The sequence below is a fragment of the Hemiscyllium ocellatum genome, chromosome 42 (assembly GCF_020745735.1).
Source record: "Hemiscyllium ocellatum isolate sHemOce1 chromosome 42, sHemOce1.pat.X.cur, whole genome shotgun sequence".
Taxonomy (NCBI): Eukaryota; Metazoa; Chordata; class Chondrichthyes; order Orectolobiformes; family Hemiscylliidae; genus Hemiscyllium; species Hemiscyllium ocellatum.
The window spans coordinates 15103612-15130833 of record NC_083442.1 but is presented as its reverse complement, the minus strand read 5'-3'; the positions used below and the strand labels follow the sequence as shown (position 1 = coordinate 15130833).

At 42.1% G+C, this 27222-nt stretch overlaps 2 protein-coding genes across 4 annotated transcripts in view; one reads left to right on the top strand and one right to left on the bottom strand.

Annotated features, from left to right (window-relative positions):
• The first annotated feature begins 1461 nt into the window (after positions 1-1461).
• On the top strand, positions 1462-2241 carry ch25hl1.1 (cholesterol 25-hydroxylase like 1, tandem duplicate 1). Its single transcript, XM_060853663.1, has one exon. It carries the CDS (start codon positions 1462-1464, stop codon positions 2239-2241), a length of 780 nt encoding a protein of 259 aa, XP_060709646.1.
• A 12006-nt stretch (positions 2242-14247) lies between these two features.
• LOC132834850 (casein kinase I-like) overlaps positions 14248-27222 on the bottom strand; it is a 214830-nt gene continuing 201855 nt past the window's right edge. For all 3 annotated transcript variants that reach the window (XM_060853927.1, XM_060853930.1, XM_060853929.1), the window contains one exon: positions 14248-15228. In XM_060853927.1, coding sequence (XP_060709910.1) covers positions 15174-15228 — 55 coding nt within the window. In that variant the 3' untranslated portion in view covers positions 14248-15173. The remainder of the gene's footprint in view (positions 15229-27222) is intronic.

Here is a 27222-nt window from a genome sequence, read left to right as displayed (position 1 = left end):
GTCTAAGTATTTTCCTAAACCCTCCAAGTCTAATATATCCCTCGAAGCATGTGTCCAGAACTGGATACAGTGTCATGGATGTAATTTTAAACTAGGATATCGATATAGTATCCTAGTACATTGATATAGATTCTATGGTTAAAAGACAATAAGCTCCAAAACTCTTTATTTCTCACTCAGCGGGACATATGCAAGAACCCCAAATTCGAAAGGCAACAATTTATAGGGTTGTGAGGAAGGGTCACTTGACCTGAAACATTGACTCTGATTTCTCTGCACAGATGCTGCCAGACATGCTGAGCTTTTTCAGCAATTTGTTTTTGTTTCTGATTTAAAGCATCCACAGTTCTTTTGAGTTTTAACAACTTATATTATTTGAGAAAAAGGGGCCTGATTAGCTAACAAGTGGATCCTGCTAGGTCAATCCATTGCTTTGGAGTCTGCACCATGAAACAGTGCTCTTTTGTTCAACTGTAAAAGGCAGAACATTGACATACATGTTTCCCATTTGCAGAGGACAGGGCCCCATCTCCATAAACCCCTACCCGCTCAGTGAGTATAAATGTATGTGACCCTGACTGATAATTCTTGGCGCACATAGGATTGTTGAGCAAGTGACACCTAATTACAGAATCACATCCGGTCGATTACAATCGGTACAAGCTCTAGTAATCTTCCTGACAACTGATATTAGACTTAGCCCAAGTATAAAGTCAAACGGCAAGAATGTAACATCACTAAATTTCTAGAATTGGAATGGAGGGGGAAAATTGGTTGCATCATTTGCAACATTAATAAGGTGAATTTAACAACATTAATTAATGTTTGTTGCCTAATAACAGAGCATAATACTTGAAAGTAACTTGAACATCTGGTCAATACTCCTTACATGCTTTTGGCAGCTTCTCCTTCATTTCATGGTGACATATTGAAAATGATTGATAATGGTTTCAATTAACTTAACCTTGTCGTTAACCACAACTATTTGAACTTACTACCAGTTGATTCTCTAATGTTAAGGCACTCAAGGTGGCACCAATGAAGACTCAAAAGGTCTGCAAAAACAAGTTTCAATTCTGCAAAGCCTGCAGTATTATTAAGGAAGCTTATCTTGGTTCTTGGTTCTCTACCAAGTCGGAGGGATAAAGTGGACTTTAAGCATTAGATGGAGATTAGCTCTGTACCGTATTCCATATCAAGAATTCACCAGCTCTGCAGTAGGGAATTCTTGGACACTTGATAATAAATTAGAAGGCCCTGCATTTAGAACAAATACTTTTGTATGTGTGGATTAAAGTGAAAAGGGTCAGTATTGGTTCAGCTCACATGATATAAACAGTGGTGGGCAATAACCTTCAGTCACAAAGTGAACGCGGGGAGGTGGAGAAAGATTGAGGCTGTCTCAGTACCTGCAGAGACTAGGGGAAGTATTTGGCTCCATCAACACACTTGATTTGCTACATGGATTTTATTGATCGCTGCAACACTGCCCTCCAGGTGCTCTGGGATTATATTCGGCTTCACCACACAGCCACAGTGACGTCTCCAGCCTTCCCTGTTCTTCTGGCTTTCTCCGGCTACCTCCTCTTCTCCACCCCCTTCGCTCTCATGGACCTCATTGGAGAGCGATTGCCGCTGCTTTCCAAATATAAGATTCAGAAGAACCAGCCGAGTTTACAGATGATGGGCCAGTGCCTCCGTCAGGCAGTCTTCAACCACCTGTTCTATGTCCTTCCCGGGGTTGCCATCAATTGGTTTTGGGATCCATCTGCCCCACTGCCAGTAAGGGCTCCAACATTCACCCAATTCCTGACTGGCGTGCTGAGCTGTCTGCTGGTGTTTGACTTCCAGTACTACTGCTGGCACCTGCTCCACCACAAAAGTCGCTGGCTGTACAAGAATCTTCATGCCATCCACCATGAGTATGTGGCACCTTTCTCGTGGGCAACCCAATATCTCGGGGGTTGGGAGCTGCTGACTGTTGGGTTTTGGAGCAGCACCACTCCGCTGCTGTTCAAGTGTCACCCGTTAACTATGTGGGCCTTTATGTTACTGAGTGTCTGGATGTCTGTGGAAGACCACGCTGGATACAACCTGCCCTGGGGCCTCCATAAGATCATCCCTTGGGGACTATGTGGAGGGGCCCCAGCTCATGACCTGCATCATCAGAACCCGAACACCAACTTTGCCCCTTTCTTTACTCACCTGGACAGGGTGTTTGGGACTTCCAACAAAGATTAAAGATGGGAAAGCTCCTGCGGAGCATGGTAGTGTTCTGATCTCTGAACTAGGAGGCCAGGAGTCAAATCCCATCTGCTCCAACATCGCTGAATGGGTTGATTTAAAAATCTGTAAAGAGGGGGGAGCTACAGCATGTGAACACTTGCCTGATGCTTCCCCTATAGATTGCTGTCCTAAAGAAGGACATTTCAGTATCATCCTTTGCCCAGTGCAGGGAGCTGCTAGAAAGCATTACTGTAAAATTGTATGCAGTGTTTCCACAGTTTCTCAAAGTTACAGCAGGAATGGCAACTGCGTCCAGTTAAGACCCACAGAAGAAATAATAAAGAATTCTCTTCAATCTATGTGAAGCTGACAATCAGACATCTAATAAAACAGTTGAAAATAGAAGCATTTAGTTTGCTTGTATTTGATTTTCTGCCAGCGTGGGAATGCTTGTAAATTGTTGCTCTATATTTAGTAAGAAATACAATGTCCTAGCAAGCAAGGCAAAGGGTTTAATTTCTACCCTCCAATCCTTCTTTCTCCCCCCATCTTGGGAGGGACTTCTCTTCCAAATTAGGACATTACAAGTATGCTCACAGGCCTTAGTTTTAACATCTGAACCAGTGTCATCAGTGCAGCCCTCCCTCAGCACTGCAGTGCAGTATCAGCTGAGATTGTCCCCAGAGTAGAGTTTGAACTCATGTCTTGAGATGAGGCCTTTACGGCTGAACCTATGGTGGGAGAAACCTAAAGGTGGCAAGTGAGGAACCAAGAATTGAACCGATGTTGAACTGTGGCAGAGCACTAGGAATTTCATGTATCTACTCACTGGATTCCAACGACATGGTGGTTGGGGGGGGGGGGGGGGCAGTTCTTATGCATTATCAACATGGCCACATTGGGCTGAATGGCCTTGCTCTATGCTACAACTATGATATATTAACCACAAAACCAATCTGGGATGAAAAGGTGAAAAGCAAGTCAACACCTGCCTTGCTCTATGCTGCAACACTTCTACGATAATGTAACAAGGGCACCAGATTGACAAAGTCATTGCAAGGTCAGAAAGATGGGAGAGGAATGTGCAACAAGCATAGGACACTAAGATTTGGGGCACAATCTTAAGGAAACAACAGAGAATCCCAAAGAATAAATGCAAAACAAGGAAAGAGAGAATAGAGGCTGACAAAATGCAGAAGGTAGCGTGGGTCAAAACAGGCTCTAGAAGTGATCTTTCAGAAAAATATTGGATGCTGTGATTCTTGTAACATTTGTCTGAAATGTGTTGCCGGGGGTTTCATGCTCCATCGCTTCAATTCATGAAGTTCCAAAGACCCAGAGAAGGTCCACAGATCAATGGAGGAAGCAGAATTAACATGCATTAATGAAACAATAGTGCTAACATAAAACACTAGCCCTGCTTATAGGGGCAATCAGGAACATAAGAGAGTCACTTATAATGAAGGTGTTCTTTGGGACAGAGGTGGGAATTTTCATCTTGAGTACACATCAATGTGGAATTCTATTACCTCAAAAGCTGATTAACATTTATGTCAATGCCCACAACCTGTCAAGGCAAATAACATAATTGAGGCAAGAATGGAGAAAGGTTGTTTGGGCTGACACCATGATATGTCACTCTCCCCACGTTAAGGTCACATTTAGAAGCTTGAGAGACCAGAGGAAGTAATTCCAGGTACTGACTTGCTTTCCACATTTCCATCCCAGATTGGTTTTGTGGTTAATACAGAAGATTTTGGGGACTGGAGAGGGGACGCAATTGTGAATAAGAAAAGGCTGACAGAGCAGGTAGAAGTGACAATATAAAAGAATGAGAAAAGCCATAACTAACTCCACCAATAAACTGCATTTTAACTTCCCCATGTTTACAGCTTAACCATTTAATTTGCATATTTAATTTGATTTACCAGCTGTCATCCCTACTATGTAACTGATCAAATTCCTTTTCTAAACTAACTACTTGATCTGCACTCTATTTCTGCCACATTTCGAAAATGAATGCAATCACATATTGCCATGATGTTTACTGGTGTTTACCCAAAACCTACTGATCTCTTTGGAACCATGGGTACTCTTCAGGGTCAGCTGAGAGAGTTGCTCCTACCCAAGAGGTGAACTGGAGCAACCTGAGACAATCGAGGTTTTGCTCTCACTAGCACTAGAGGATTCTCAAGGGTTGTTGATAGATGCTATTGTCTGAACTGGGAAATGCCTGATAGGCTAAAAAAGGAACAAATCCTACTGCTTTATCCTGTACCATCACAACACCCTGGGTTCGTATTCTTCCAATTATTGCAAGATCTATGGAAATATGCTGTGCTAGACAATTCTCTCATTGAATTATAATCCCTGTGTTGAACAACAGATCCAATGACTGTGTTCAATGACTTAGGCATGTTTTGAATGCAACATCAACCTGAGGCCCCCACCTGCCTCTCAGGTAGATGTGTAAGATTCTATGAATACTTGAAGGGACATCAACATCAATACCCTAAAACTACAACTGCTGAAAAATTGGTTGCTGCCCTGTTGCTGTTAGCAGGATCTTGTTGTGCACAAATCGCCATTCACTGGGACATTATGATCCAATTCGAACAAGAGTAATTAGATTCCCTACAGTATGGAAACAGGCCCTTTGGCCCACACCGACCCTCTGAAGATTAACTCCCAGGCCCATTCCCTTATCCTATATTTACCCCTGACCTATCACTATGGGCAATTTAGCATGGCCAATTCACCTGACCTGCACATCTTTAGATTATGGGAGGAAACTCACGCAAACACAGGGAGAATGTGCAAATCCACACAATCAGCCGAGGCAGGAATCGAACCCTGGTCCCTGGTGCTGTGAGGCAGCAGTGCTAACCACTGAGCCACCATGCCACCCCCAAAGACAAGACCACTGGGAGAAAACCCCAAAATAACTGTGGATGCTGTAAATCAGAAACAAAAACAGAAATTGCTGTAAAAGTGCAGCAAGTCTGGCAGCATCTGTGGAGGGAAAAACAGTACTCCACCTGAAACCTTAACTCAGTTTTCTCTCCATAGACGCTGCCAGACCTGCTGAGCAAGACCCCTAGGAGATCAGTGCTAGAACCAGTCCATAATAATAAAGCACTAACCTGAGATCTAATGCTAACCATTTACCAAGGAGAGTTTTCATGCAACTGAAAGCGGAGAATGATACTCCAATATTCCAACCATTTCACCAGCAAAAGGTGAAAGGCAGAACAGACAGAATGAAAACAACCCATTCTATAATAATGAAAAAAAAATTTAAACTAAATTAACCTTGAGATGCCATTAGTGGTGGGATATTATGGGCTAAAGGAGATAACTATAATTGGGGTTAATAGAAAGTAAAGCACTTTAGAAACAGGGTTCCTGCGACTTCCTCCAAATGAATGTTATAGGTTGGGTGAGATACACAAGAATCGTAGCTCAGCAGATTGAACAAGTAGTGCTCAAAGTGAAAATTAAGGAGCTTTCTGCTTTACTGTGGAGTCTGCAGCTTCAATTCATTATATTATCAACTTTGGATTTATAAACTGTGTAAGAGCTGCTCAAACAGCTGAAAAGGCTACCACATGGCTTTTACTTTTCATGCAGTGTGCAGAGTGCGAGAGAAAAAGGGAATTGGAATCCACAGAGAGAAAAGAATGAAAATGCAGCCTGATATAGCACTCTTTTAAAGATTCCAGAGCACCACCTACTTAGTAACATAACAAGCAGAAGAGGCCATTCAGTCCCTCCCTCGATTCTGTTCCACAGCTTTCATCACTGATTCTGGCAGCTGCCTGAAGGTGGTATCGGCATAGATTTGGGGGAAAAAACCGTTCCTGATTAACAGAGTAATGTGCTCAGCCACCCTATGGGAATACAGAACAATTTAATGGAAAATAATGATTAAAAACTTAACCAAGGACAAAATACAGATGGAGACTTGCGCTAAATAGGTTAAGTGCAAGCCCTGTACATCACCACAAAATAAAAAGGTGCTGTAGAAAGAATGTCAGTTTTAATTGGAATTTTACAATGCAACATTTCTACAGTACAATGATAAGACTGTGCAATCCTGCAGTTTCTACTTCCAAACACACAGAAGACCCTACCCAAACTGATTAAAAGAGGGGAAAAAAAACAAATACAAGGATTTTGGGCTGGCAAAGCTGGGCCCAGTTGAGCACTGGCCTTCACTTTATGTCACAGTACCAAACAAAGACAGTGTCAATTGACCATTATAAATTAAGATCAGAGAAAGTGATTTTCCATCAGCTGTAGAACAGAAACTCCTGTATGTGAATCCCAGCCAAACAAACATCTCCATCACAAATACAAATGTGGAGCTAGATGCAATAGGAGACTAATCAATGAATGCGTCCTTTTGCAAATGCCAACCCAGAGACACTCTCTAACCAGGCTATGGATCCACACCAGGTCTTTACTTTTTTTTTGGGGGGGGGGGGGGGGGGGGGGAGGATTGCTGACAACACTGAACGAGAAGCCACGTGCAGAAATGCAGCACCAAATGTCATCAGGCAGAATTGTCACAAAAGCAAAATATTGTAGATGCTGGAAAAATAAGAAATAGAAATAAAAACAGAAACATTCAGCAGGTCAGGCAGCTTCCATGGAAAAAGAACCATGAATTAACATTTAATCTTCCGTCCACCAAAACATTTGCTCTGGATGTCTGTCTGTCTCTCTCCATAGACGCTTCCTGTACTGCTGAATATTTCCAGTCTTTTCTGTGTTGTGTGGAATTGTTTCATCCACAGCTCAGTAATACTGGAAGTTCTACATAGGTGCACCCTCCAACTTCTAGCGAGCACTGCAGATACAAAAACAGCGTTGAGTTGAAGGTTCTTAAATGTCACACTTCACTCTAGCACTCCAGATAACGGATCAATTTTTGAGAGTTGAATTTGGAGTGAGACTGGGAGAAATAAAGTGGAGTTGAGGAGGCTGCTGTCTATTTTTCCCCACGTGTCCCACTCCTTGGGACACAAGGAGCAATGGGATTCTAGCTGCAAAGTCCTGATTCTTCCAGACATGTCACCAGTTCCTTTCCCTGCCCTCATCAGGGCAAAACAAAGGCTCTGCATCATATCTCCACAGCCTGCTTTCCAAAGACACCTGTAATTAATACTTGCAACTTCAAGTTGAGCTTCTTACTCAAGTCCCACAGAATTGAAGAATCTAAGTGGGTTTTCTTAACACAATGTGTGAACGCTATGAAGAGAAATATGTTTTATTTCACCACCGTAGATCCATGACCATGAAAACTTTGGAGAAGTGCTCAAACTGTTCTGATGTGGCATGGTGTGTTGGACTGCAACAGTAACAGGCCACCAGATGGAATGCTCAAGACGCCTGCTCCAAGGGGAGCACTTTAAGAGCTGTAGCATTAAAATAAAGGCTGGCAACATGCATGGGTACAGGTACCTACACTCAACACCACATGAATTATGGTGTAATGCTATCCTGGGATCATTATAAGTGGGAGAATGCCTCAAGGGCTTTGAATATTCCTTTGCAGTTACAAGTTGGAAGGCAAAGTGAATGGCCTGGCTTCACTGCAGTAGGTATCCCTACTCCTGCCCTCCAATCAAATCTCACATTTGAGCAATGTATCCCTCAGGTGTAGTGATATTCTAGGATAGTGGATCAGTGGGTGGTGATAATTTGTGGGTAAGAAAGGTTCCTTTGAAGCCTTTGTTTGGACCTGCAGGTATTTTCATTTTGAAATTGCACCTTAAATTCTCCCTTAGTTGCAAGTAAGGATGAGCGTGCTATATAACCAGCAAACCCTTCCGATATGCTAGAGACTGGTTCCTAACCTATAGGAATTTAGAAACTTCCATCCTGTTGCTAATTTCAGGTTTTTCTTCCCTTTGCCCACCACCTAAAAGCAACTTGGCCACAAATAAAACAGGTAAACAATATCAGTTAAATAAAAAATCCAGAATCAATCTATTTACACACAGCAGTGTGTATGGCTCACAGCACATGACCTATGATTCCTAACCCAGTCTCTGTAATTGCAACATTCTTGTACAATAACCAGCCATCACCCCCATGAATGGTAACTCCACCTGTCAGAGAGCACTTTGCATTCCTGTAGTTGAGCCCAACTGTGCAACCTTTGTAATTCAGCTAACAGCAACCTCAAGCACTTCAAGGCTCACCTTCTACAGCCCCCCCCACCCCCTTACACCTCAGTTTCAAGATAGATTAATTTGACCCACTGACCAAAAGGTTGATGAAGGATGGAGACAACGATCAATGTTCTTAAAGCTCCTCCCTTGTTGAATCTTGGTAGCAATTATAGGACCAGCTATCACCGGACTAAGGTGATATTACAGCTCATTGTGAAGACTGAACTTCAGAAGTTTAGCTTTCCAGTATATGATAATCCCTTGCCAAACCTTTGCACAATACGGACCAGTCGCAGGAGATTGACAGGCACATTTATATTAAGATTCTCAAACATAACAAGTAAGTTTTCAGTTGCAAGTATTGCCTGAATTAAATTGTCCTTATGTCCAGATGATAAAAGAGCTCGAATTTAAATTAACTTGCGCCCTCCCAAATTTACTTAGGGTCAACTGTCGTGCCAAGAGTAAAGTGTAAATATGCCTGATGCTGAGACCCTGTATGAGTCTGACTGCATCATTCTGACCAGCATGCCAAAGCAGTCAACTTGGTTAGGTTTTAATGTAGTTTGGTGGATTTATTATAGCTTAAGGATGAGGCTTTTAATGGGAGGCGGATTATTAATACTTTTAATGACAATACTGTCCCTCTTATCACCAAATGGTAAGTTTTGATTGAATCCTAACTTGATCAGCATCTGTTGCCATGACGTTGGGTACAGCTATGGAGTGCTGCCCCATCTATCTGCAGTCAAATACTCTTTCCAAGCTGATATCCAAAAAAGTGGGACAATTGGGAATGGGGAGACACCAGTGCAACTCATTTTTGTTTTACAGTGAAGACCAGTGGAGCTGCCCTTCCAGCCCTTCAAGCCTGTGGTTCAAATCCAGCCTGGACCAATAGCCTGAAAGGCTCGGCTGAGATTGAAGGCCCAGCAGGAGAGATTAATGGCAGGAAACCTACACTCATCAAGGATTTTCTGAGGTTGGGGTTGAAGTGCATCTCTGGCAAGTGGCCTAAAGAGCTTTTAACAGCCCCATGTGGTAGCCAACTGAAGAGACCCAGACCTACTACTAGGGTCAAAATATGCTGGGGGGAGGTGTAGTGTTCCGTTATTCCCCAGTGCTGGCACCCTGCAACTTAATGAGCACAAAATATATCTTAAAAAGTAATGGTCAATCACACTCACTTTAAAACAAAATAATTTTCCTCTTTCTTCTCTCCCCTGCCCAACCAATGTTACACATCAGCAGTTCAACTGTATCTCAATCAGACACACTGCTGAAACAGATTCCTCATGGGAAGGGGATTTGGGACAAAGTGAAAACATCATGCTGTGTGTGGCTTGATTACTAATAACTGCTTGGAAATGAGAGGCCTTGAGGTGGAAGGCTGATCAGGTGAAGTGGTGTCCAAATGGCTAGACACAGGACAGCCCCTTCCATCTTAGTTTGACAAGAGGCAAAACTATCTGTTGAAGATTGGTCTAGATCTGGATTGGAGTGCTGAAACGACGTTTAGAAAGGGAAACAAGTCACTGCAGAATTCAGGGTTGAAGCATCAAAACATCAAAAGGTCTTTTAAAAGGAAACAAGAGAAAGATCAAATGGGTGGTAAACTTGACAAGCGTTTCCCAGTGTGTGCTATAATGGGATTGACAACATAAAGGTTTGCAACCTACTCATATGGTTAATTCAGAAAGAGAAACTTCCCCATCTCTTACCATAATGTTCGAATGTTGACAGCAATGTAAGCTCAGGCTGGTGCCAGGAGTGCACATAGAAAACTATTTAATTCTCAATTTTTAAAAGAAAATAGGAACAAAAGGTTACTTTAGCAAGAAAAAGGACAGACATGTTTAACCATTTTTTTTTTAAAAAATGATTTCCACAGTTGTATTTTATACAAAAACAAAACTGTGGCCAACTCGTGAGAACCCTCCCCTGTGGGTACAGAACAAGCAGCACAAACAGCAACAGTTGTAAAACAAGAAAACAAACCAAAACTGGTTGTTGTTTTTTTTTGTAATTATTACAGTCTAGAATTTTGAGAATTTTATTTAGAAACTCATGCTCAGGAAGCGAACGTGTGCTATATTTACAAGACCACAAAGAGTAAAAACACAGCTTTTACTCACACGCTCAAGGTCGGAGCAAAACAAACGAAAGGAAGTCTCATTGATAGTGAAACCTAATCCTCCAGTCACTTTGATTAAATAGAAGCCTTCCTGCCGAAGCAACCAAGCCAAACCCACTGGTTTGGGTCCTGTTAGAAAAGTTCGGACAGTACTTAGTGGAAGTTGGTCCTGACAAAACAGCCGCTAAGAGAGGGAGGAAGAGTCAGACAAATCTGCAATGTTGTCTCATTCAAATATTATTACACCTGAAAGCTGCATTGTAAGGAGATTCAGGGCAGGCTTCTTCCTGAAGTGACTGGATATTATAGGCTCCACTGTATCGCAAAATCATCGTGTTCAAGTATGAGTTCTGACAGCAGTGATCAAAGTTCCAAACAACCAGCTATTAAGGAATCTATAATGGGTTTGTACTTCACCAGTCAACAGCTACGTAACCCTCTTTCTAAAAAAAAATTCTACGTTTTACCTCAGGTAGTTCCCAGCCTCTCCCAACAGGGTCAATGAGGAAAGATCAACCCAAACAGAAAACATAACACTTGAGACAGAAAGAGCATCCAAAACAGACACCAAAAGTTGTTCACAAGAGCTGAGCTCCCCTGTTCCTTTAGAGATAATTCTCAGTGCTTGTTTTTTTTTCGTATGGGCAGTTTCATAACATGTTTCATGACTGGAATGTGACATTAATCTATATTTTGGAATGGTACTTGATGAGTTGCTCTGCCTGTCAGAATGTGTAACAATGTTTACTTGCAGCAGCTCATCAGGAGACATTACAACTCCTTTCCAAGTCTGTTTTCCAAACACTGTAGATGTTGAGCTTCTTTGTACCTTTTAATAAAGGAACAACAGAAGGGCCATAAAGGAGCATTTCAAAGCTTCGAGTTTCTGGGAAGAATACAAACAATTATGATTTTCCACAAAATGTATTTTAAAATAAAATTTGATTGAAATTCTTAAGGCTATAAGGAGTATTCCGAAATAACAAAATAAAGTGTAAGATCAATTGCAGCTAATGAAATGTTTCAGTTCTTCAATTCTTACAGAGCTGCCTCCTGGAAAGTAGATCTTGTCTGACTGGGTTGCAAAGGAGGTGAAACAGCATCACATGTTCTAAGTTTACCAGCACTGCACTAACAAATTTGAGCCATTCTCCAGGGCTCTCAGCACGGTCAACACAGCCTCATTTGGTCCCTGATGCCCACAGTTGGCAGAGACACACAAGGGACTATGATCAATTTAGATTCAAACACTGGGGAGTGCTTCCCAAGCCAATTTCCCTTCATTGCAACCTGAGCAATGCAATGTGTCAGTCTTAATTCTTTTTTTTTGCTGTTGCTGCTGAGATGGTGTCTTTCTCGACTCCCCAAATAAGTCTTTCCCCCCCCACCCACTCTGCTGCTCCGTCAGCTTCTTCCACAGAATACCTTAAGCCCTTTGAAAGTTACAGCACAGAATGGTGAAATATGATGAGAATCAACACAAGTGTGAGGTATGTGCCAGAGCACTCCAAATACTGTCTACTTCTGGTCATTCAAGTTTGTACTTTGCTTGGAAAGAAAGTCTCAATTAACCGATGGTTTGGATTAAGCAAGTCAAATAAAATTGCACAAGAGGCAAGTGCATTCATGTACAATTCTCATCAACATAATTCAAGTTACACAATTTTGAAACGAGTAGATTGTACTTTGAGTAAACAGATCATCTGGAGTTATCCACACTAACAAGTTAACCTGACAGCAGCAAGAGGATACCTGGATAAAGGACTAGTCAAATGGGAACTGTCTACACAGACAGTTTAACCAGTGCAATCCACTACCCACTAACAGCCCCTCTGGTCCTGGAGCCTTCATACCTCCTTTGAAATATCTCTCGAAACGCATTTAGTTACTGGCCTGAGAAATTCCGCACTTTAAGGAACAATGTCTAGTTCAAAGCACTGGGACGACAGCCTTCGAGAAGTTGCACTTCCCCACCTCTCTGCACCCCCGCAGGAAAGGTGTCAATTTAAAATAATTGTTTTTTTGACAATCAATTAAAAGTGTTGCTGCACAACCTGGTAACTAAAAACCAGCAGCTTGTTTCAGTGTTAAAAAGAGCAGAATATTGAACAGAGAACAATGTTAACATTTTGCATGATGAGACCACAAAAGGAGATTCCAACAGCTTGCACAACTCTTGAAAGAGAAGATTGCTTCCTCCCACACAGCCTGAGCCGGCTTCCTCTGTTTCCATCTTGCCATATCAAAACTCCTAGGTAGGTTCAGGAGTGCATGTGGCAGCAACAGATGGTCAACACCAGCCTTTCCATGCACTGGGACATTTGACTTGTTATAGTGTTTGACTAATAGTGGTTTGCGGGTTACAATGATCAGCAGCCAATTAACAGTCTACTGAATGGTCAGGAGAATTTTCTTGTCACTGAAGTTACTGACTGCCCCAAGTAAAAACTTTCATGTACCTAGCACAGAGCCTGTTGCGAACTAAGATAACTGCAGATAATAGCCTTTAAGACTGGTGCAAACGCCCAAGGAAGGACTCTCCTACAGACACCTCTTCAGGATCATTTGGAATGTGTGAGCAGGAATGTCCAGAGTAACATTGCATCACTTCAATCCATAGATTTCAGAGATAAAAACCAGGGCTCAATGATGTCAAATGATTTGAGTAGGATGATCCAGATGTGGATGGGATTCACTGCATTTGGAAGTACTTTGGGTGAGTTCGCATTGCTATTAAAACTTAACTGAACTGTACTTGGGGCATTAGTTATAGTATGGTTAGTTAATTCTGGTCACTTAACCATACTAAGACCCTCTGGTGTTGTGTCCAGACATGTAGCTGGGATGCAGTGCTAACATCTCCATTGCTCAATTTGCCTCAACCCAGCTATCTAACCCACGGGAGAACTGAGGAATCACTTCTGGCAAAATGGTTAACCTCCATGAACTCATCTCCGGTGCCCAGCCTTTGGGTTTCAGCTGCAGCATGAGGAGGGTAAGTAAAGCCACAGGCACTTTGCAGCTTCCTGAGGATACAGCTACCTCAAGCAGGAATCTCCGCAGTCACTGGCCAGCAGGTACGGAGTTGCTTAAGGATCCGATTTCTGAATATGTCACAGAGGGGAATTCCTCTGTAAACCCCACCCACCCTTCATGCTGACCAAACAAACCCCAACCACACAACCCTACACCTCACAGCCCCCCCACCCATTCGGTCAAAACACTGGGAGCATTTCCTACGGTCCCAATGCATTCAATCCTTTTCAAGTTGCTGCTTGCATGTTATGAAAAGAACGCCACTCATTAGGACCCTACGAAGATGAGCAAATCCTACAACAATCACAAGGAGGGAGACAGGTCAGGAAAAAGCTCCAGGCCACCTGGCCAGAGTCAGGAGAGTGTCTCCTTGAGGATGACATCACCACATGCAGTGCTCCTAACAATTTTCCTTCGTGCCCTGTGAAAATTGCCCAAAGCGTACATAAATATGCTGTCTATTCATTTTGGCAACTGCTATGCAGTCACCCTTAGATCAGATGCCCGTGACATTTGTAGGCATCCTACGTGCCAACTCTTAGGGGAGGGGAGAGACAGAGAGAGAAAGGCGAGGAGGAGGAGGAGGACAGGAAGGAAATTAATGCTGTTTTCACTTTGTAATGTTTCCACAGAAACAGTGCTCTTTGGATAATAACCATCAAACATTTCAACTAAAAAAAAACATGTTTAAAAGTGGCAGTACTGGCTTGGAAATTACTGCAGCAGCCAGTGTGTGTTCACAATTCACACTGCGTTTGATCGAATCTGGATGTCAGCAACATAGACACACACACACACGCGCACACCCACACCCACACCCACACACACGCGCACCCACCCCAACATTAAGTGCACCTTAAGAAAGCAAAAGAGCCCATCTCTTTTCGTAAAAATTACTTCAGCCGGCTTACAACGGCCAAAGCCGAAAAGTTGCAAACAAGGTCAAGAAAAGGTTGAACAGTGAAGGGGAAGAGGGAAGTGGAGGAGGGGAAAAACAGTAGATTTTAAAATTTCTCACAGCTTATATGCTACATCACAAAATAGAACAACCACTTTGTTTTTTTTTGCGACAAATGCACCTGTATCTGCCCATGTCAGTTTGGCTGACTTCTCGTTCCTCTGGGTGGGCAGCTCGGCACTGAAGAGTCTATTTGTACCCGGAGCGAGTGTTTCACCACACTGTTCATCTCGATTTGTGGTGGTGTGGAAGAGGTGCCGATCGCCCAGTTTCCTCACCACCTTACCCCCCCCAATCCCCATACCCTCCAAACCACACTTCTCCCACACCCCCTGTCCGCCCCAAACCGCAGCCAGGAAAAGTGAAAAGCCTGAGGACTTCTGCATCTGCGTTTGTCTGGCCATCTCTCTTGTGGGAATTTGGTCATCATGGTAAGAAGTGCAATTGAGCCTGAGTGTTTTGAAGGAAAATAAGAGGATCCTTTCCCAGCGGAGAACACGCAGGCACAGGCAAAAAAATAATCATCATACAAAACAAGGATCAGAGTCTGAAGCTTCTCAACCAGTCACGTGGCATTTTCATCCGAAACAAAGGGAGTTGAACATGCAAGCAGAACCTCGCCGCCCCTCGAAAGCTGCAGTCATTTGTGCCTATCTGCATTCTTCTTCCTTTTCCTCTTGAAGAAACAGCAACACCTGGAGGTGGCGGAAGACAGAAGGGCAGAAATAAAAAAAATGCTATTAATGAAACTTGCAGGAGTGCTGCTTGCAAATGACTCACAAATGAGAGTAATCTTCCAATGGGGCATACAATCACACACTGAATGCCCACACTTCCTTAACACTCCCCCGAATCAAAACATGTAATTATACAACTGATCTCATCCATGCATTCAAAATTACACTAGATCAAACAAATAAACTATCAAGGGTAAATGTATATTTGATCAAATCAAGGGGAAGCTTACACGGCTGAATGATGGATAAGATACAGTTAGATAAAGTTCGGTGGAAGGGGCTTGCGTGAAGCAAAAACAGTGACATTGATCGGTTTATTTTTCTTTATTCATTGGTGGGATGTGGGTGTTACTGGCTGGGCCCAGCATTTATTGCCTGGCCCTAGTTGCCCCTTGAGAAGGTGGTGGTGAGTTGCCTTCCTGAACCGCTGCAATCCACCTGCTATGGGTCGACTCTCAATCCCATTCAGGGAGAGTATTCCAGGATTTTGACCCAGGGACAGTGCAGGAATGGCAATATGTTTCCAAGTCAGGATGGTGAGTGGCTTGCACAGGAGCTTGTGGTGGTGGCGTTGCCATGTATCGGTTGCCCTTGCCCTCCGAAATGGAAGTGGTTGTGGGTTTGGAAGATGCTGTCTGAGGATCTTTGGTGAATTCCTACAATGCATCTTGTAGATAGTACACACTACTGAACTGAATAGTCTGTTTCAATGTTGTACGTTGCAAAACTTTAGTTTATACATTGAAAACTATACACCGTAATTCAATATACAAGTTAAGTCATTGATTTACAAATCTTTGCAAGACTTCTAACAAGTTGTAGTAAAGAGATTGGCCACAGACAAAGGTACAATCCAGAGGTTGGTATCATTTCCAGATTCTCACAGTCAGTGATCACTGAAACTAATTCACCTCTTGTGGATTTTCAGTTACAAACAAAGGGTTCTTCAAGATCTTGAGTGGCAAAGTATAGCGGTTACAGTGGTATTGTAACTATTAGTAAAACAAAAGTCTGAACTAATAATTAAAAGAATATGGTTTAATCCCATCAGAACAGTCTGATGATAGGAGTTCAATTTTAATAACATAGAAATAACAAACATGTGCCAGTAACTGCATCCATGAAGCTGTTTCTCTCAAGGCACAGTATAATACTTATACCCTTGGAAAATACTAATTCATGCAATGGCAGGCTTAGCAACACCCCAACAAGCCCAACCCTGCACTATTGCCTTCATGGAGGTTGTGGTGAGCCTTGAGCCACTGGAACCCATCTTATGCAGTCACCACCTTGTGCTACAAGGGAAGTTGTTCCAGGATTTTGACCGAGCGACACTGAAGGATATCTCCAAGTCAGAATGGTGAGTAACTTGGAGGGGAACGTACGGATATTGGTGTCCCAATGTATCTGCTGTCCTAGTCCTGCTGGATGAAGTGGGCATGGCATTGGAAGGTGCTGTCAAAAGGGTCTTCATGAGTTGCTATCAAGCTATAGATGGTACACAATGCTGTTACTGTGCATCACTGGCAGAGGGAATGAACATTTAAAGGTAATGGATGGGTTGCTTTGTTCTGGACAGCGTCATGCTTCTTGAGTGCTGTCGGAGCTGCACTCACTCATGCAAATGGAAAGTGCTACATTACACTCTTCGGGATTCTCACCGATCAGAAACTTGACTGGAGCAACTATTAGAAAATATCATAGCTACAAGAGCACATCTGCACTGTGTAACTCAATGTAACCAAAGACCATCCACCATTTGTAAGGCACAAGTCAAATTGACGAAGTGGTAATTGGCTGGATTGGATTTAGTTTAACTTTCTTTAGATAGGACATACTTGGACAATTCTCTGTATTGTAGGGTAGATACCAACATTGTCATTTGGCTGAACCTACTTGGTTAGACATGTGGCTAGTTCTGGAGCAAAGATTTCAGTACTATAATTGGGCTGTGGTCAGGGCAAAGCCTTGACTATATCCAGCACATTGGTTGGAGAATCTAGAACAAGGGCACAACTTAAAAATAAGGGTTGTGCCATTTGGGTCCAAGATGAGGAGTAAGTATTTTTACTCAGAGGCTTGTGAATTTTTAGAATTTCCAATCCGAGAGGGCTGAAGCAGCTTGGGTTTTTGAGTATATTTAAAGGGAGAGATTGACAGATTTCTGATTATCAATCGTAGGCAGATTTATGGGGCTGAGGTGAGTAAAAGACACTGAGCTGTTTGTTCAGCCTTGATCGTATTGGATAGCAGGGCAGGCTCGATGGGCTGAATGGCTTACTCCCAGTCCTATGGTCTAGGTATCCAGTGGAGGTAATGGATGTAAAAACCAGCAAGGGATGATAAATGCAGGTCTCATCAGAGATGCCCACATCCACAGAGAAAGTTTTTTTTACAATTTCAGAAAACTGAAGTAGTAGGTGAGGCAATGAGCAACTATTATAGCCAGGTTATCAGTCTGCAATCAATCGTTATCAGTCTCTGATGGAGGTTATGCCTAGGCATTGGGCAAGGACAGGATCAAGCTCATCCAGGGATTCATCTCAGTTGACAATCCCGTCACACTCGGGCAAGGTTCCGATACAGACAAAGGCAATACAAATGGATTGAATAGCACAATGTACTGTGTATGTCAATTCAACAGCCTAGACATGCTGATTTTCAGTCAGGCCTAGGTCAGCAATGACAGCATTGGAGGAGATGCACAGAAGCAGTGAGCTATGCTTGAAAAATTAAGTCCCCAGGGCCAGAGCAGATTTATCCTAGGCTAATCCAGGAAGCGAGAAAGGAAGTTGCTAAGCCACTAGCAAAGATCTTTGCCTCCTCACTCTCCATGGGAGTCGTACCAGAGGATTGGAAGGAGGTGAATGTTGTTCCTCTTTTCAAGGGTAATAAGTAAATCCCTGCAATTACAGACCAGTCAGTCTTATGTCTGTGGTCAGCAAAGTTTTGGAAAGAACTCTGGAGGGATAGGATTTATGACTATTTGGAAAAGCAAAGCGTGATTAAAGGCAGTCAGCATGGCGTTGTGAGGGGCAGGTCATACCTCACAAATCTTATTGAGTTCTTTGAGGAGGTGACAAGACAGGTCGACAAAGGTCGAGCAATGAATGTGGTGTATATGGACTTCAGCAAGGCATTTGATAGGGTTCCCCTGGTAGGCTCATTCATAAAGTCAGGAATTATGAGATACAGGGAGATTTGGCTATCTGGATTCAAAATTGGTTGGCTGACAGAAGGCAGAGAATGGTTGTAGATGGAAAGTATTCTGCTTGGAGGTCAGTGTTGAGTGGGGTCCCACAGGGATCTGTTCTTGGGCCTCTGCATTTTATAGTTTTTATAAATGACCTGGATGAGGAGGTTGAGGGGTGGGTTTGTAAATTTGCAGATGACACAAGGTCGGAGGTGCTGTTGATAGTATCGAGGGCTATTGCAGGCTGCAGCGTGACATAGACAGAATGCAGAGCTGGGCTGGGAAATGGCAAATGGAGTTCAACCTGGATAAATGCGAAGTGATGCATTTTGGAAGGTTGAACTCGAATGCTGAATATAGGACTAAGGACAGGATTCTTGGCAGTGTGGAGGAACAGAGGGATCTTGGTGTTCAAGAACATAGATCTCCCAAAGTTGCCACCCAAGTAGATAGGGTTGTTAAGAAAGCAGATGGGGTTTAGGCTTTCATTAACAGGGGGATTGAATTTAAGAGCCACGAGGTTTTGCTGCAGCTCTACAAGTCCCTGGTGAGGCCACACTTAGAATACTGTGTCCAGTTCTGGTCGCCCTACTATAGGAAAGATACGAGACTTTGGAGAGGGTGCAAAGAAGGTTTTCCAGGATGCTGCCTGGACTGGAAGGCTTGTCTTACAGACAGAGATTGACTAAGCTCAGACTTTTCTCTCTAGAGAGGAGGAGGAAGAGAGGAGACCTGATCGAGGTATACAAGGTAATGACAGGAATGAATAGAATCAATAGTCAGAGACTTTTCCCCAGGGCAGGATTGACTGGCACTAGGGGTGATAGTTTTAAGATATTAGAAGGAAGGAATAGAGGGGACGTCAGAGGAAGGTTCTTCATGCAGAGAGTTGTGAATGCATGGAATGTGTTGCCAGCGGTGGTGGTGGAAGCAGAGTCATTAGGGACATTTAAGCGACTGCTGGACATGCACATGGATAGCAGTGAATTGAGGGGTACGTAAGTTAAGTTATTTTATTTTACATTAGGATTAATACTCGGCACAACATCGTGGAGCAAAGGGCCTGTTCTGTGCTGTACTTTTCTATGTTCTATGTTCTATGTTCTATCTCATCCTGGCAGGCTGAGGAAAAAATAGCTCCTCATCAAAAGCTGTGTACTGCTATAAAGTGAACAGAAACATAGGTGTAAACCAAACAAGGATTGAAAAACTAATAAAGGTGCAAGCTGTAGTTACTACACAATGAGTTAAGAACGCAGGCCAGCAGATTAAGTTATTTACGATCCATCACGTTTGCTCACAATGGCCTCAACAAGATGGGAGAGATAACTGGTTATCCTACTTCCTCCAGGTCATGAATATGGATATACAGACATGACGTTCAAACTCCAGTCATTTGACCACATAAATGAGCTCATTGTAGAACCGAAGAGTGCTAACCTTAAATGACTAGCACTGGGGCACCTCCCATATTGTCCCAAGTGATTCAATTCATTTCTGACTGTCAGACAATTAGTCACTGGGAGCACAGAATCTGAATACTGCCAAAAAGAAATGTTTCATGGCAATCCACTCATCAATCATCTCACTCCTCTCATACAGTTTAAATTGTTGCTCCCTTTTACACTGATATTATCGCAAATTGTCCTGATGAGTGCAAAATGAAAAGCTTCAACAAAAATGTGTTTTTTTTAATCAATATTCAGGTAAGTGTTGCACCAACGAGAGGGTTGTCTTATTTACAAGCTAAGTGGGGCTTGAAGAATGGCTGGGAGTTGAGGGGATATCAGAGCAGAATCTCACAGCACTCCCCCCTCACATTTTGGAAACACTTTCAACAGTCTGTAGCTAATCAGCAGCTATGAATAATTGTACTCACAGGTTAAGGCACACTCTTCCAAAGACATATTGCCATTGAGATCCAGTGATCATCATCTACTCATTCTTAGATTGGTGTGAATGGAAGACTATACAAACATTTGTCCTTAGTTAATTCTGAGATTGTGATCATGAATGTTAGTACATTAACATGATAATCAGATAGCCCTGAGTCTATTTTTCCATTGCTTATACACAATTCACAGATAATAATTACTTTAGCTTTGCTTATCAAGTAATCTGATCTTTCAAGGGAGTTTTCAGCCAGTTAAATGTGAAGGTTCTGATGAAACCCTTGGGCTCCTGAAATATGGTGTTTTCCATACCAAGTTGACCTATGCATGTGATATATAAGTCTGTCTTTCTGAATTTGCTGCAAAGATCCATTCATTATTGACTAATCCTTCCCATCATTTCTTCTACAGTCAAACATTTCAGAGCAGTTGCTATTTTTGCTTTAGTCATAATCTACCCCACACAAAGAAATTTCATCTGAGGCAAACTGAATGCAGCACAATGCAATTCCTCAGAGGTACTGAAATGAAACAAAGTGGTCCTCATATAACTAAGTATTCCTGAATACAATTTAGACTTCCTATGAATGCTTAGGATTGTGCCAAAATGTGATGGCTATAGTACATAAATTACAAATTCATGCTGCAAAATTGTATTTCATAAATTTCTCTGACCTGTTACTATCCAGCTATCAGCACCTAATTTCCTGCAGTTGCTGCTGGTCCTAAATCCTGTGAAGTTACTTTCTATCAGCGCCTAGTACCACATAAGACAGTCCATTTCTTCACATTAAGGACACTGCTGGGTTATCTTAACAAAATCCTTATTTACATCTTGCTGCCTCACACCTCCCTATCATGAGAGCCATTATGTTTTAGTCTCAATCTCACATTCAATGACTTTTCACAATCTCAGCTATATGTGATGTGAAGGTACTGGTGTTGGACTGGGATGGACAAGATTAGAAGTCAGGCAATGTCAAGTTATAGTTCAACAGGTTTTACTTGAAATCACAAGCTTTCAGAGCATTGCTTCTTCATCAGGGTGAAGAGAAGAAAAGCACACAAATACAGAATTTATAGGCAGAGATATCAAAGTATTGTACAAATGGTGCGAATGGAGTGCCACAAGGCTGAATAACAGGTCTCTGAAGGGTCAGAATAATGTTGTTGAGATAGCATCTCTTCTGGTCACTGTTATCCTGAAACCACTGTTGGGTGGTTTGCTGCTAATGATGATCTGTTTAAGGTTTGGCAGTAGTTTGAAAGTGAGAAGTGGAGATGTGGGGTCAGGATCTTCTTCATTATCCATGATACGAAGGCTGTGAAGAACATAGCATAGTTTTTCTGCTCCGGGAAATACTGGATCACGAAGGATACTCTATCGGTCGTGTCTTGTGTCCGTCTTCTAAGGAGGACGTAGCAGTTTTTCACTGTGTCACATCAGAACTGGCGATAGAGGAGTTCAACATCAGATCCCATTCAAATGGGGGCATCCTTCAGCATCTTTAAGTGTCCATAGCATTCTTTCTTGTCTGAGCAGATCCTGTGTATTCACAGGGCTTGGGCATCGGGGATGGCTTCTTTAATATGGTCAGAGTAGAAGCTAAAGAAGTGCAGCATTGAGAGGTTATCCATGGGTTTGTGTTAGAGTGAAGTACTGAGGTGTCCGTCCTTGGTGGAGATGCATGTGTCCAAGACTGAAACTGATTCCGAAATGTAGTCTAATGGTGGGATGAAACTTGTTGATATCACTGTTTAGTAGTTTCAGTGATTTCTCACCATGAATCCAAAGGAAGAAAATAACATTGATATATCTGGTGAACAGCAGTGGTTGCAGCAAAGTAGTCTTACTCGAAGCTGTGCATGAAAATGTTGGCATATTGGGATGCCGATCTGGTCCCCATGGCTGTTCCATGTGTCTGGGTGAAGAGCTGGTTGTGAAAGGTGAAGATGTTGTGGTCGAGAATGAAGTGGATGAGTTGTTGGATGGTGCCCGGAGATTGGCAGTTGTTGGTATTGAGTACCGAGTGTGTTGCAGTGATGCCGTCATTGTGGGGAATGCTGGTGAATGCTGAAACGCCCATTGTAACGAGAAATGTTCTGGGCTTGAGTAGTCCGTGGGTGCTGAGTTTTTGTAAGAAATCTGTAGTGTTGCAACAGAAGCTGGGGGTCTCCTGTACAAGATGCCCTTGACAGAGATTCTCACATAGGGTCTCATTGCCTGATGCGATAGGGTGTCCAGGTGTGTTGGCTTTGTGTATCTTCGGAAGGCAGTAAAGTCCCCTACACGAGAAGTATGTGGGATGAGAGTGCGTAGGGAAGTCTGAAGTTGATCAGTCTGGTGTTCTTTGGTCAGATGGCAGGTAATTGTCTGTAGTATTCCTGGTTGTTCAGTTATCAGTACCCTTTTTTTGCAGTAGTCCTTTCTATTCTGTATGATGACAGCTCCTACTTTGCTGGTTTGATGACCATGTTGCATTTGGTCTGAAGAGCATGGATGGCATTGTATTGTGCTTGGGTGATATTCTGTACTATCTTGGGAGCACGGCTGATGAATCTGGTGTTAACGCATCTCCTGTTGACTTGAATATTCACGTTGAGCCTTGGGCAGAGGTCTTCTGGTTGCACTAAATGTAACCCCACCACACTTCTGTATTTGTAAAATCTTCCTTACTGTCCTGTCTTGATACCATCACCTCGATAACTTATTATGATCTCTCTTCCTTAATTAGGTTGTAGAGTTTTGGATTACTTGTTATTTTGGTTTGACCTTCGCCAAGCGACTCTCCTATCATGTTATTCTAGCCATTTAGTTTTCTCCAGCACTACTTTATTTTTGCTTTTTTTTGTAATTATCTCTGTCTCAATTAATCAGATCATAGGTCATACCTTCGTTTGTTATTCAGCTGTTGACACTTTACTCACACTGTCTGACACTCTTGATCACCTGCACAGACTTGTTATTCAGCCTCTCAGCACTCCAAAATATTGTACAGATGGTGCGAGTGATCTCTCTGCCTCAACATTCTGTGTCTACGCGCTTCTCTTCACTTAATCTGATGAAGGAGTAGTACTCCGATCTGTGATGGCAAATAAACCTGTTGGATTATAACCTATGTCATGTGACTTCTAACCTCAGCTATTCAGACAGAGTTCTTATTACTCTTTTGTTTCAATCGTCATTGTTTATTCTTTAAAGCAATTTGCACACAGCTTCAGTGATAAACGTTTTTCTCCTACTTTGTTCCAATTATTTAAATGCTAATGAAATGTTAACATCTGAGGCTCATTTATTTGTCTGTTCTCTTAGAAACATTTCTCTAGCATTTTCCGATGTTGCTTCTCATGTTGGGAACGTTCAGAGAAGGTTCACTAGGCTGATTTTTAGGGTCAAGTATTTATCTTATGAGAAGGCTAGGCCTATATTCACTGGAGTTCAGAACAATGTGAGATTATTGAAAGGTAAAAGACTCAAGGTGTCTTGACAGGGTAGTTGCTGAATCCTCAACAGGGATTCTATAAGAAATCTCACATTTACGATGGAGGAAAAGAAATTTTTCTCAATTCTTTCCTCAGTAATTTCTGAGAGTCTCTTCATCAGAGAGCATTCAAGAACCTTTCAGGAAAATGGAGTTAAGGCCACAATCAGGTACGGCAATATTTTACCGAACCAGTAGCATAGCTGGCTGGAGAGGTTGAATAGCCTATTTTTGTCCCTAAGGTTATAATTAACATGCTGAACATAGTCTACCTTTGAGAGACTATTTGTAGAAAATAAACTAATATAAAAATCCAGTTTGCACCTGTTGCAGTGATATCACTTTATTCCATACCCAATCACTGTTAGTGTACAGGAGACTGTAGTGCGTGTCCACAGTGCTGTTTCAACCACTCTGTTACCTGCAAAATTATTCACACCCAGGTATAAGCTGACTATTCATTGTTGGATCCTATCAGTTACATGGAAACAGGCGAACTAACAGGGAAATCCAGCGTTCTATGTGGGAGGACTACAGAAGTCAGTATTTCCCTGACCTGCAACTGGTGATGTGACCCTTTCACAAATACTAAAGCTCCGAAGCTGCAGAGCATGTTAGATGATATGACCTATCTCCCAAGTGGGATGGTGAAGCATCTGGAAAGTATCTCATTACCAGTGGAGTAGGTTTTACTAAGTGCATGCAACCTTTAGGGAATCTCCACCTTCTTACTTTCCCTGGGTTCTGTGCATCAGGCCAGCATTCTGCGTCCATTCACAATTAGATGGCTGGTTTCAGTTTACATTTGAGAAATGTGCTAATCAGCAGTTCACTCAAAGAAATGACTCAAACCAAATCTCAGTCACGAGCCGTCAGAATGGAGACAAATGGCATCAGAGTAGTAACAGGCTTTTCCTCGCTATTTAATATTGCCTCTCTGCTTCGGGAAGTAAAATCTGCACAGCCTTGTCATCAGTAATGACAAGTTCAAAATAAGTAATCTTGGTATTAGTTTACCTCAGTGATGATATAAGCAACAAGTGAAGCATACTAATAATAACATTGTACATTTCAAATGTTCTACATATAAATAAAATGTAGATTTTGGCAGGTCTGTTTTTATAAACCCACTAAGGTGAAATCCCATTTTTGAGAATGCATTTACTGCTGTTTAAAATTAGCTTCCATATTATTACAAATCTTTAACTAAATTGGGAGGAGAGTGTAATTCAATTAATATAATTTGGTTAAATGCCAAGAAGCATTTAACAGGATTCTATATGAGGCCTTTATAAGGATGAATGAACATTGTGTGGGAACATGGTAGTAGGCCATTCAGCCCATTGAGCTTGCCCCATTCAATGCAATCATGGCTGATTGCCCACTTCAAACTCTTCTTTTCCCATACATTTATCCTACATCCCTTTACATTGTTGGCATTTAGAAATCTGTCAATTACTGAATGAGAGCCTCCATAGCCCTCTGAGGTATAGGATTCCAAATCTTCACCCCATTAGAGCCAGAAAATTCTGCTCTTCCTCTCCTTGTTAAGTATTTTCCCTTTATTTTGAAATTGTGGTCACCGGTTCCAGACTCTCTAATCAGGGAAAACATCTAACCTGCATCTCTTCTGTCTATCCCTTCAAGGATCCTGCAGGTGTTAAAAGGACACATGTCATTCATCAAAACTCTAAAGATTACAGGCCCAGTTGTCCCAATTTCTCTGCATAGGATAGCCCTACCAACTTAGAAACAAGCCTGATGAACCTTTGTTGCACTCCGTCAATGGTAATCTTTCTGAAGGTAAGGGACCATAATTGTACACAATACTCTAGGCGCAGCCTAACCAAACTCCTAAATATTTGAAGCAAGACTTCACTACTTCTGGACTCCAATCTTCTTATGATGAAAGACAGCCTTCCTAATACCTCGCCGCACCAGTGGCTTATTGAGGACGACATCCAGGTCCTTCTGAGCATCAAATTTTCTAATCTCTTACCATTCAAAAAAAAAGCATATCTGCTCCACCTATTAAAATGGATAACCTCATATTTTTCCACATTATATTCTATTTGCAAAGTTCTTGCCTACTGACCAAGTCTGTCCAAATCCTCTTGATTTGTATCTGGCACCTCTGCAGCACACATTGCCACCTAGATTTGTGTAGTCTGTAAGCTTGGAAATATTAACATTCGGTCCACATATCCAAATTATTGGTGTAAACTGTGAACAGCTAATGCCCCAAGTACAAATCCTGCAGCACCCCATCGGTCACAGACTGCCAAGGTGAAAATGAGCCATTTATTTGTCAAACATATTCACAAATTTATGCTGACTATGTCCAATCAGATTCAAAAAATGTGGTTTTGGAAAAGCCCAGCCAGTCAGGCAGCATCCGAGGAGCAGGAGAGTCGATGTATTGCGATGTATCCTTCATCAGGAATGTGATGATGAAGGGCTTATGCTCGAAACATCAACTCTCCTACAGTCCTCTCTTTCTCCCTTTATGTCCAATCAGATCAACATTATCCTTATATCGTTTATCTCTTCTTTTAGAATAATTGGGGAAATGCCAGATACTATCAACGTAAGGCTAACATGTCCAATTTTTTCCTCTTCCTTCCCATGTAGTGGAGTAATATTTGTGACCTTCTAATATGCAAGAAACGTAACAGAATCTATAGAATTTTAGAAAATGCAAAGCATTTCCATATTTGCCTGTTTGAATACTCTGGGATGTAGAATATGAAGTCCTGGGGACTTGTCATAAAAAAACACTCCCATTAATTTCTCCAATACAATCTTTTACCACTAATTTCCTTTAGTTCCTCATTCTCTCTAGTCCCTTGGATCTTAAATTCTGGAAGACAGTTCCCCAGCGAAGACAGTTACAAAGTAAACTTTTAGCTTCTGGTCATAAGTGTTATGACAGAACTTAAGAATGGCTAAAAGAAAGACATTTTGCGAAGCTTCATTGTCTAGCATTCACCAGGACATTTCACGAGAATACCAATTCAAGGAGAAACCACCACTTATACTGCATAAGAAACCATTGAGTGGCTGAGAATTAAACCATGGGGGATTTTCATGCTGACTGGTCGAACCAGCTTAGTCAGGGTAGCCTTGAGGAGGAGTTTGCTGAGTGTTTTCATGATAGTTTTCCAGAACAGTATGCAATGGCATCAACAAGAGAACAAGCTATCCTAGATCTGGTCCTGTGCAAAGAGACAGGAATAATTAATGATCTCATGGTTAGGAATCCTTTTGAAAGGAACGATTTGGTTGAATTTAGAATACAGGTGGAGAGGCTCCTGTGTTTAAACAAGGGAGGCTACAATAGAATGAGTGAGGACTTAGCTAAAGTAGATTGGAAACAAAGATTTTA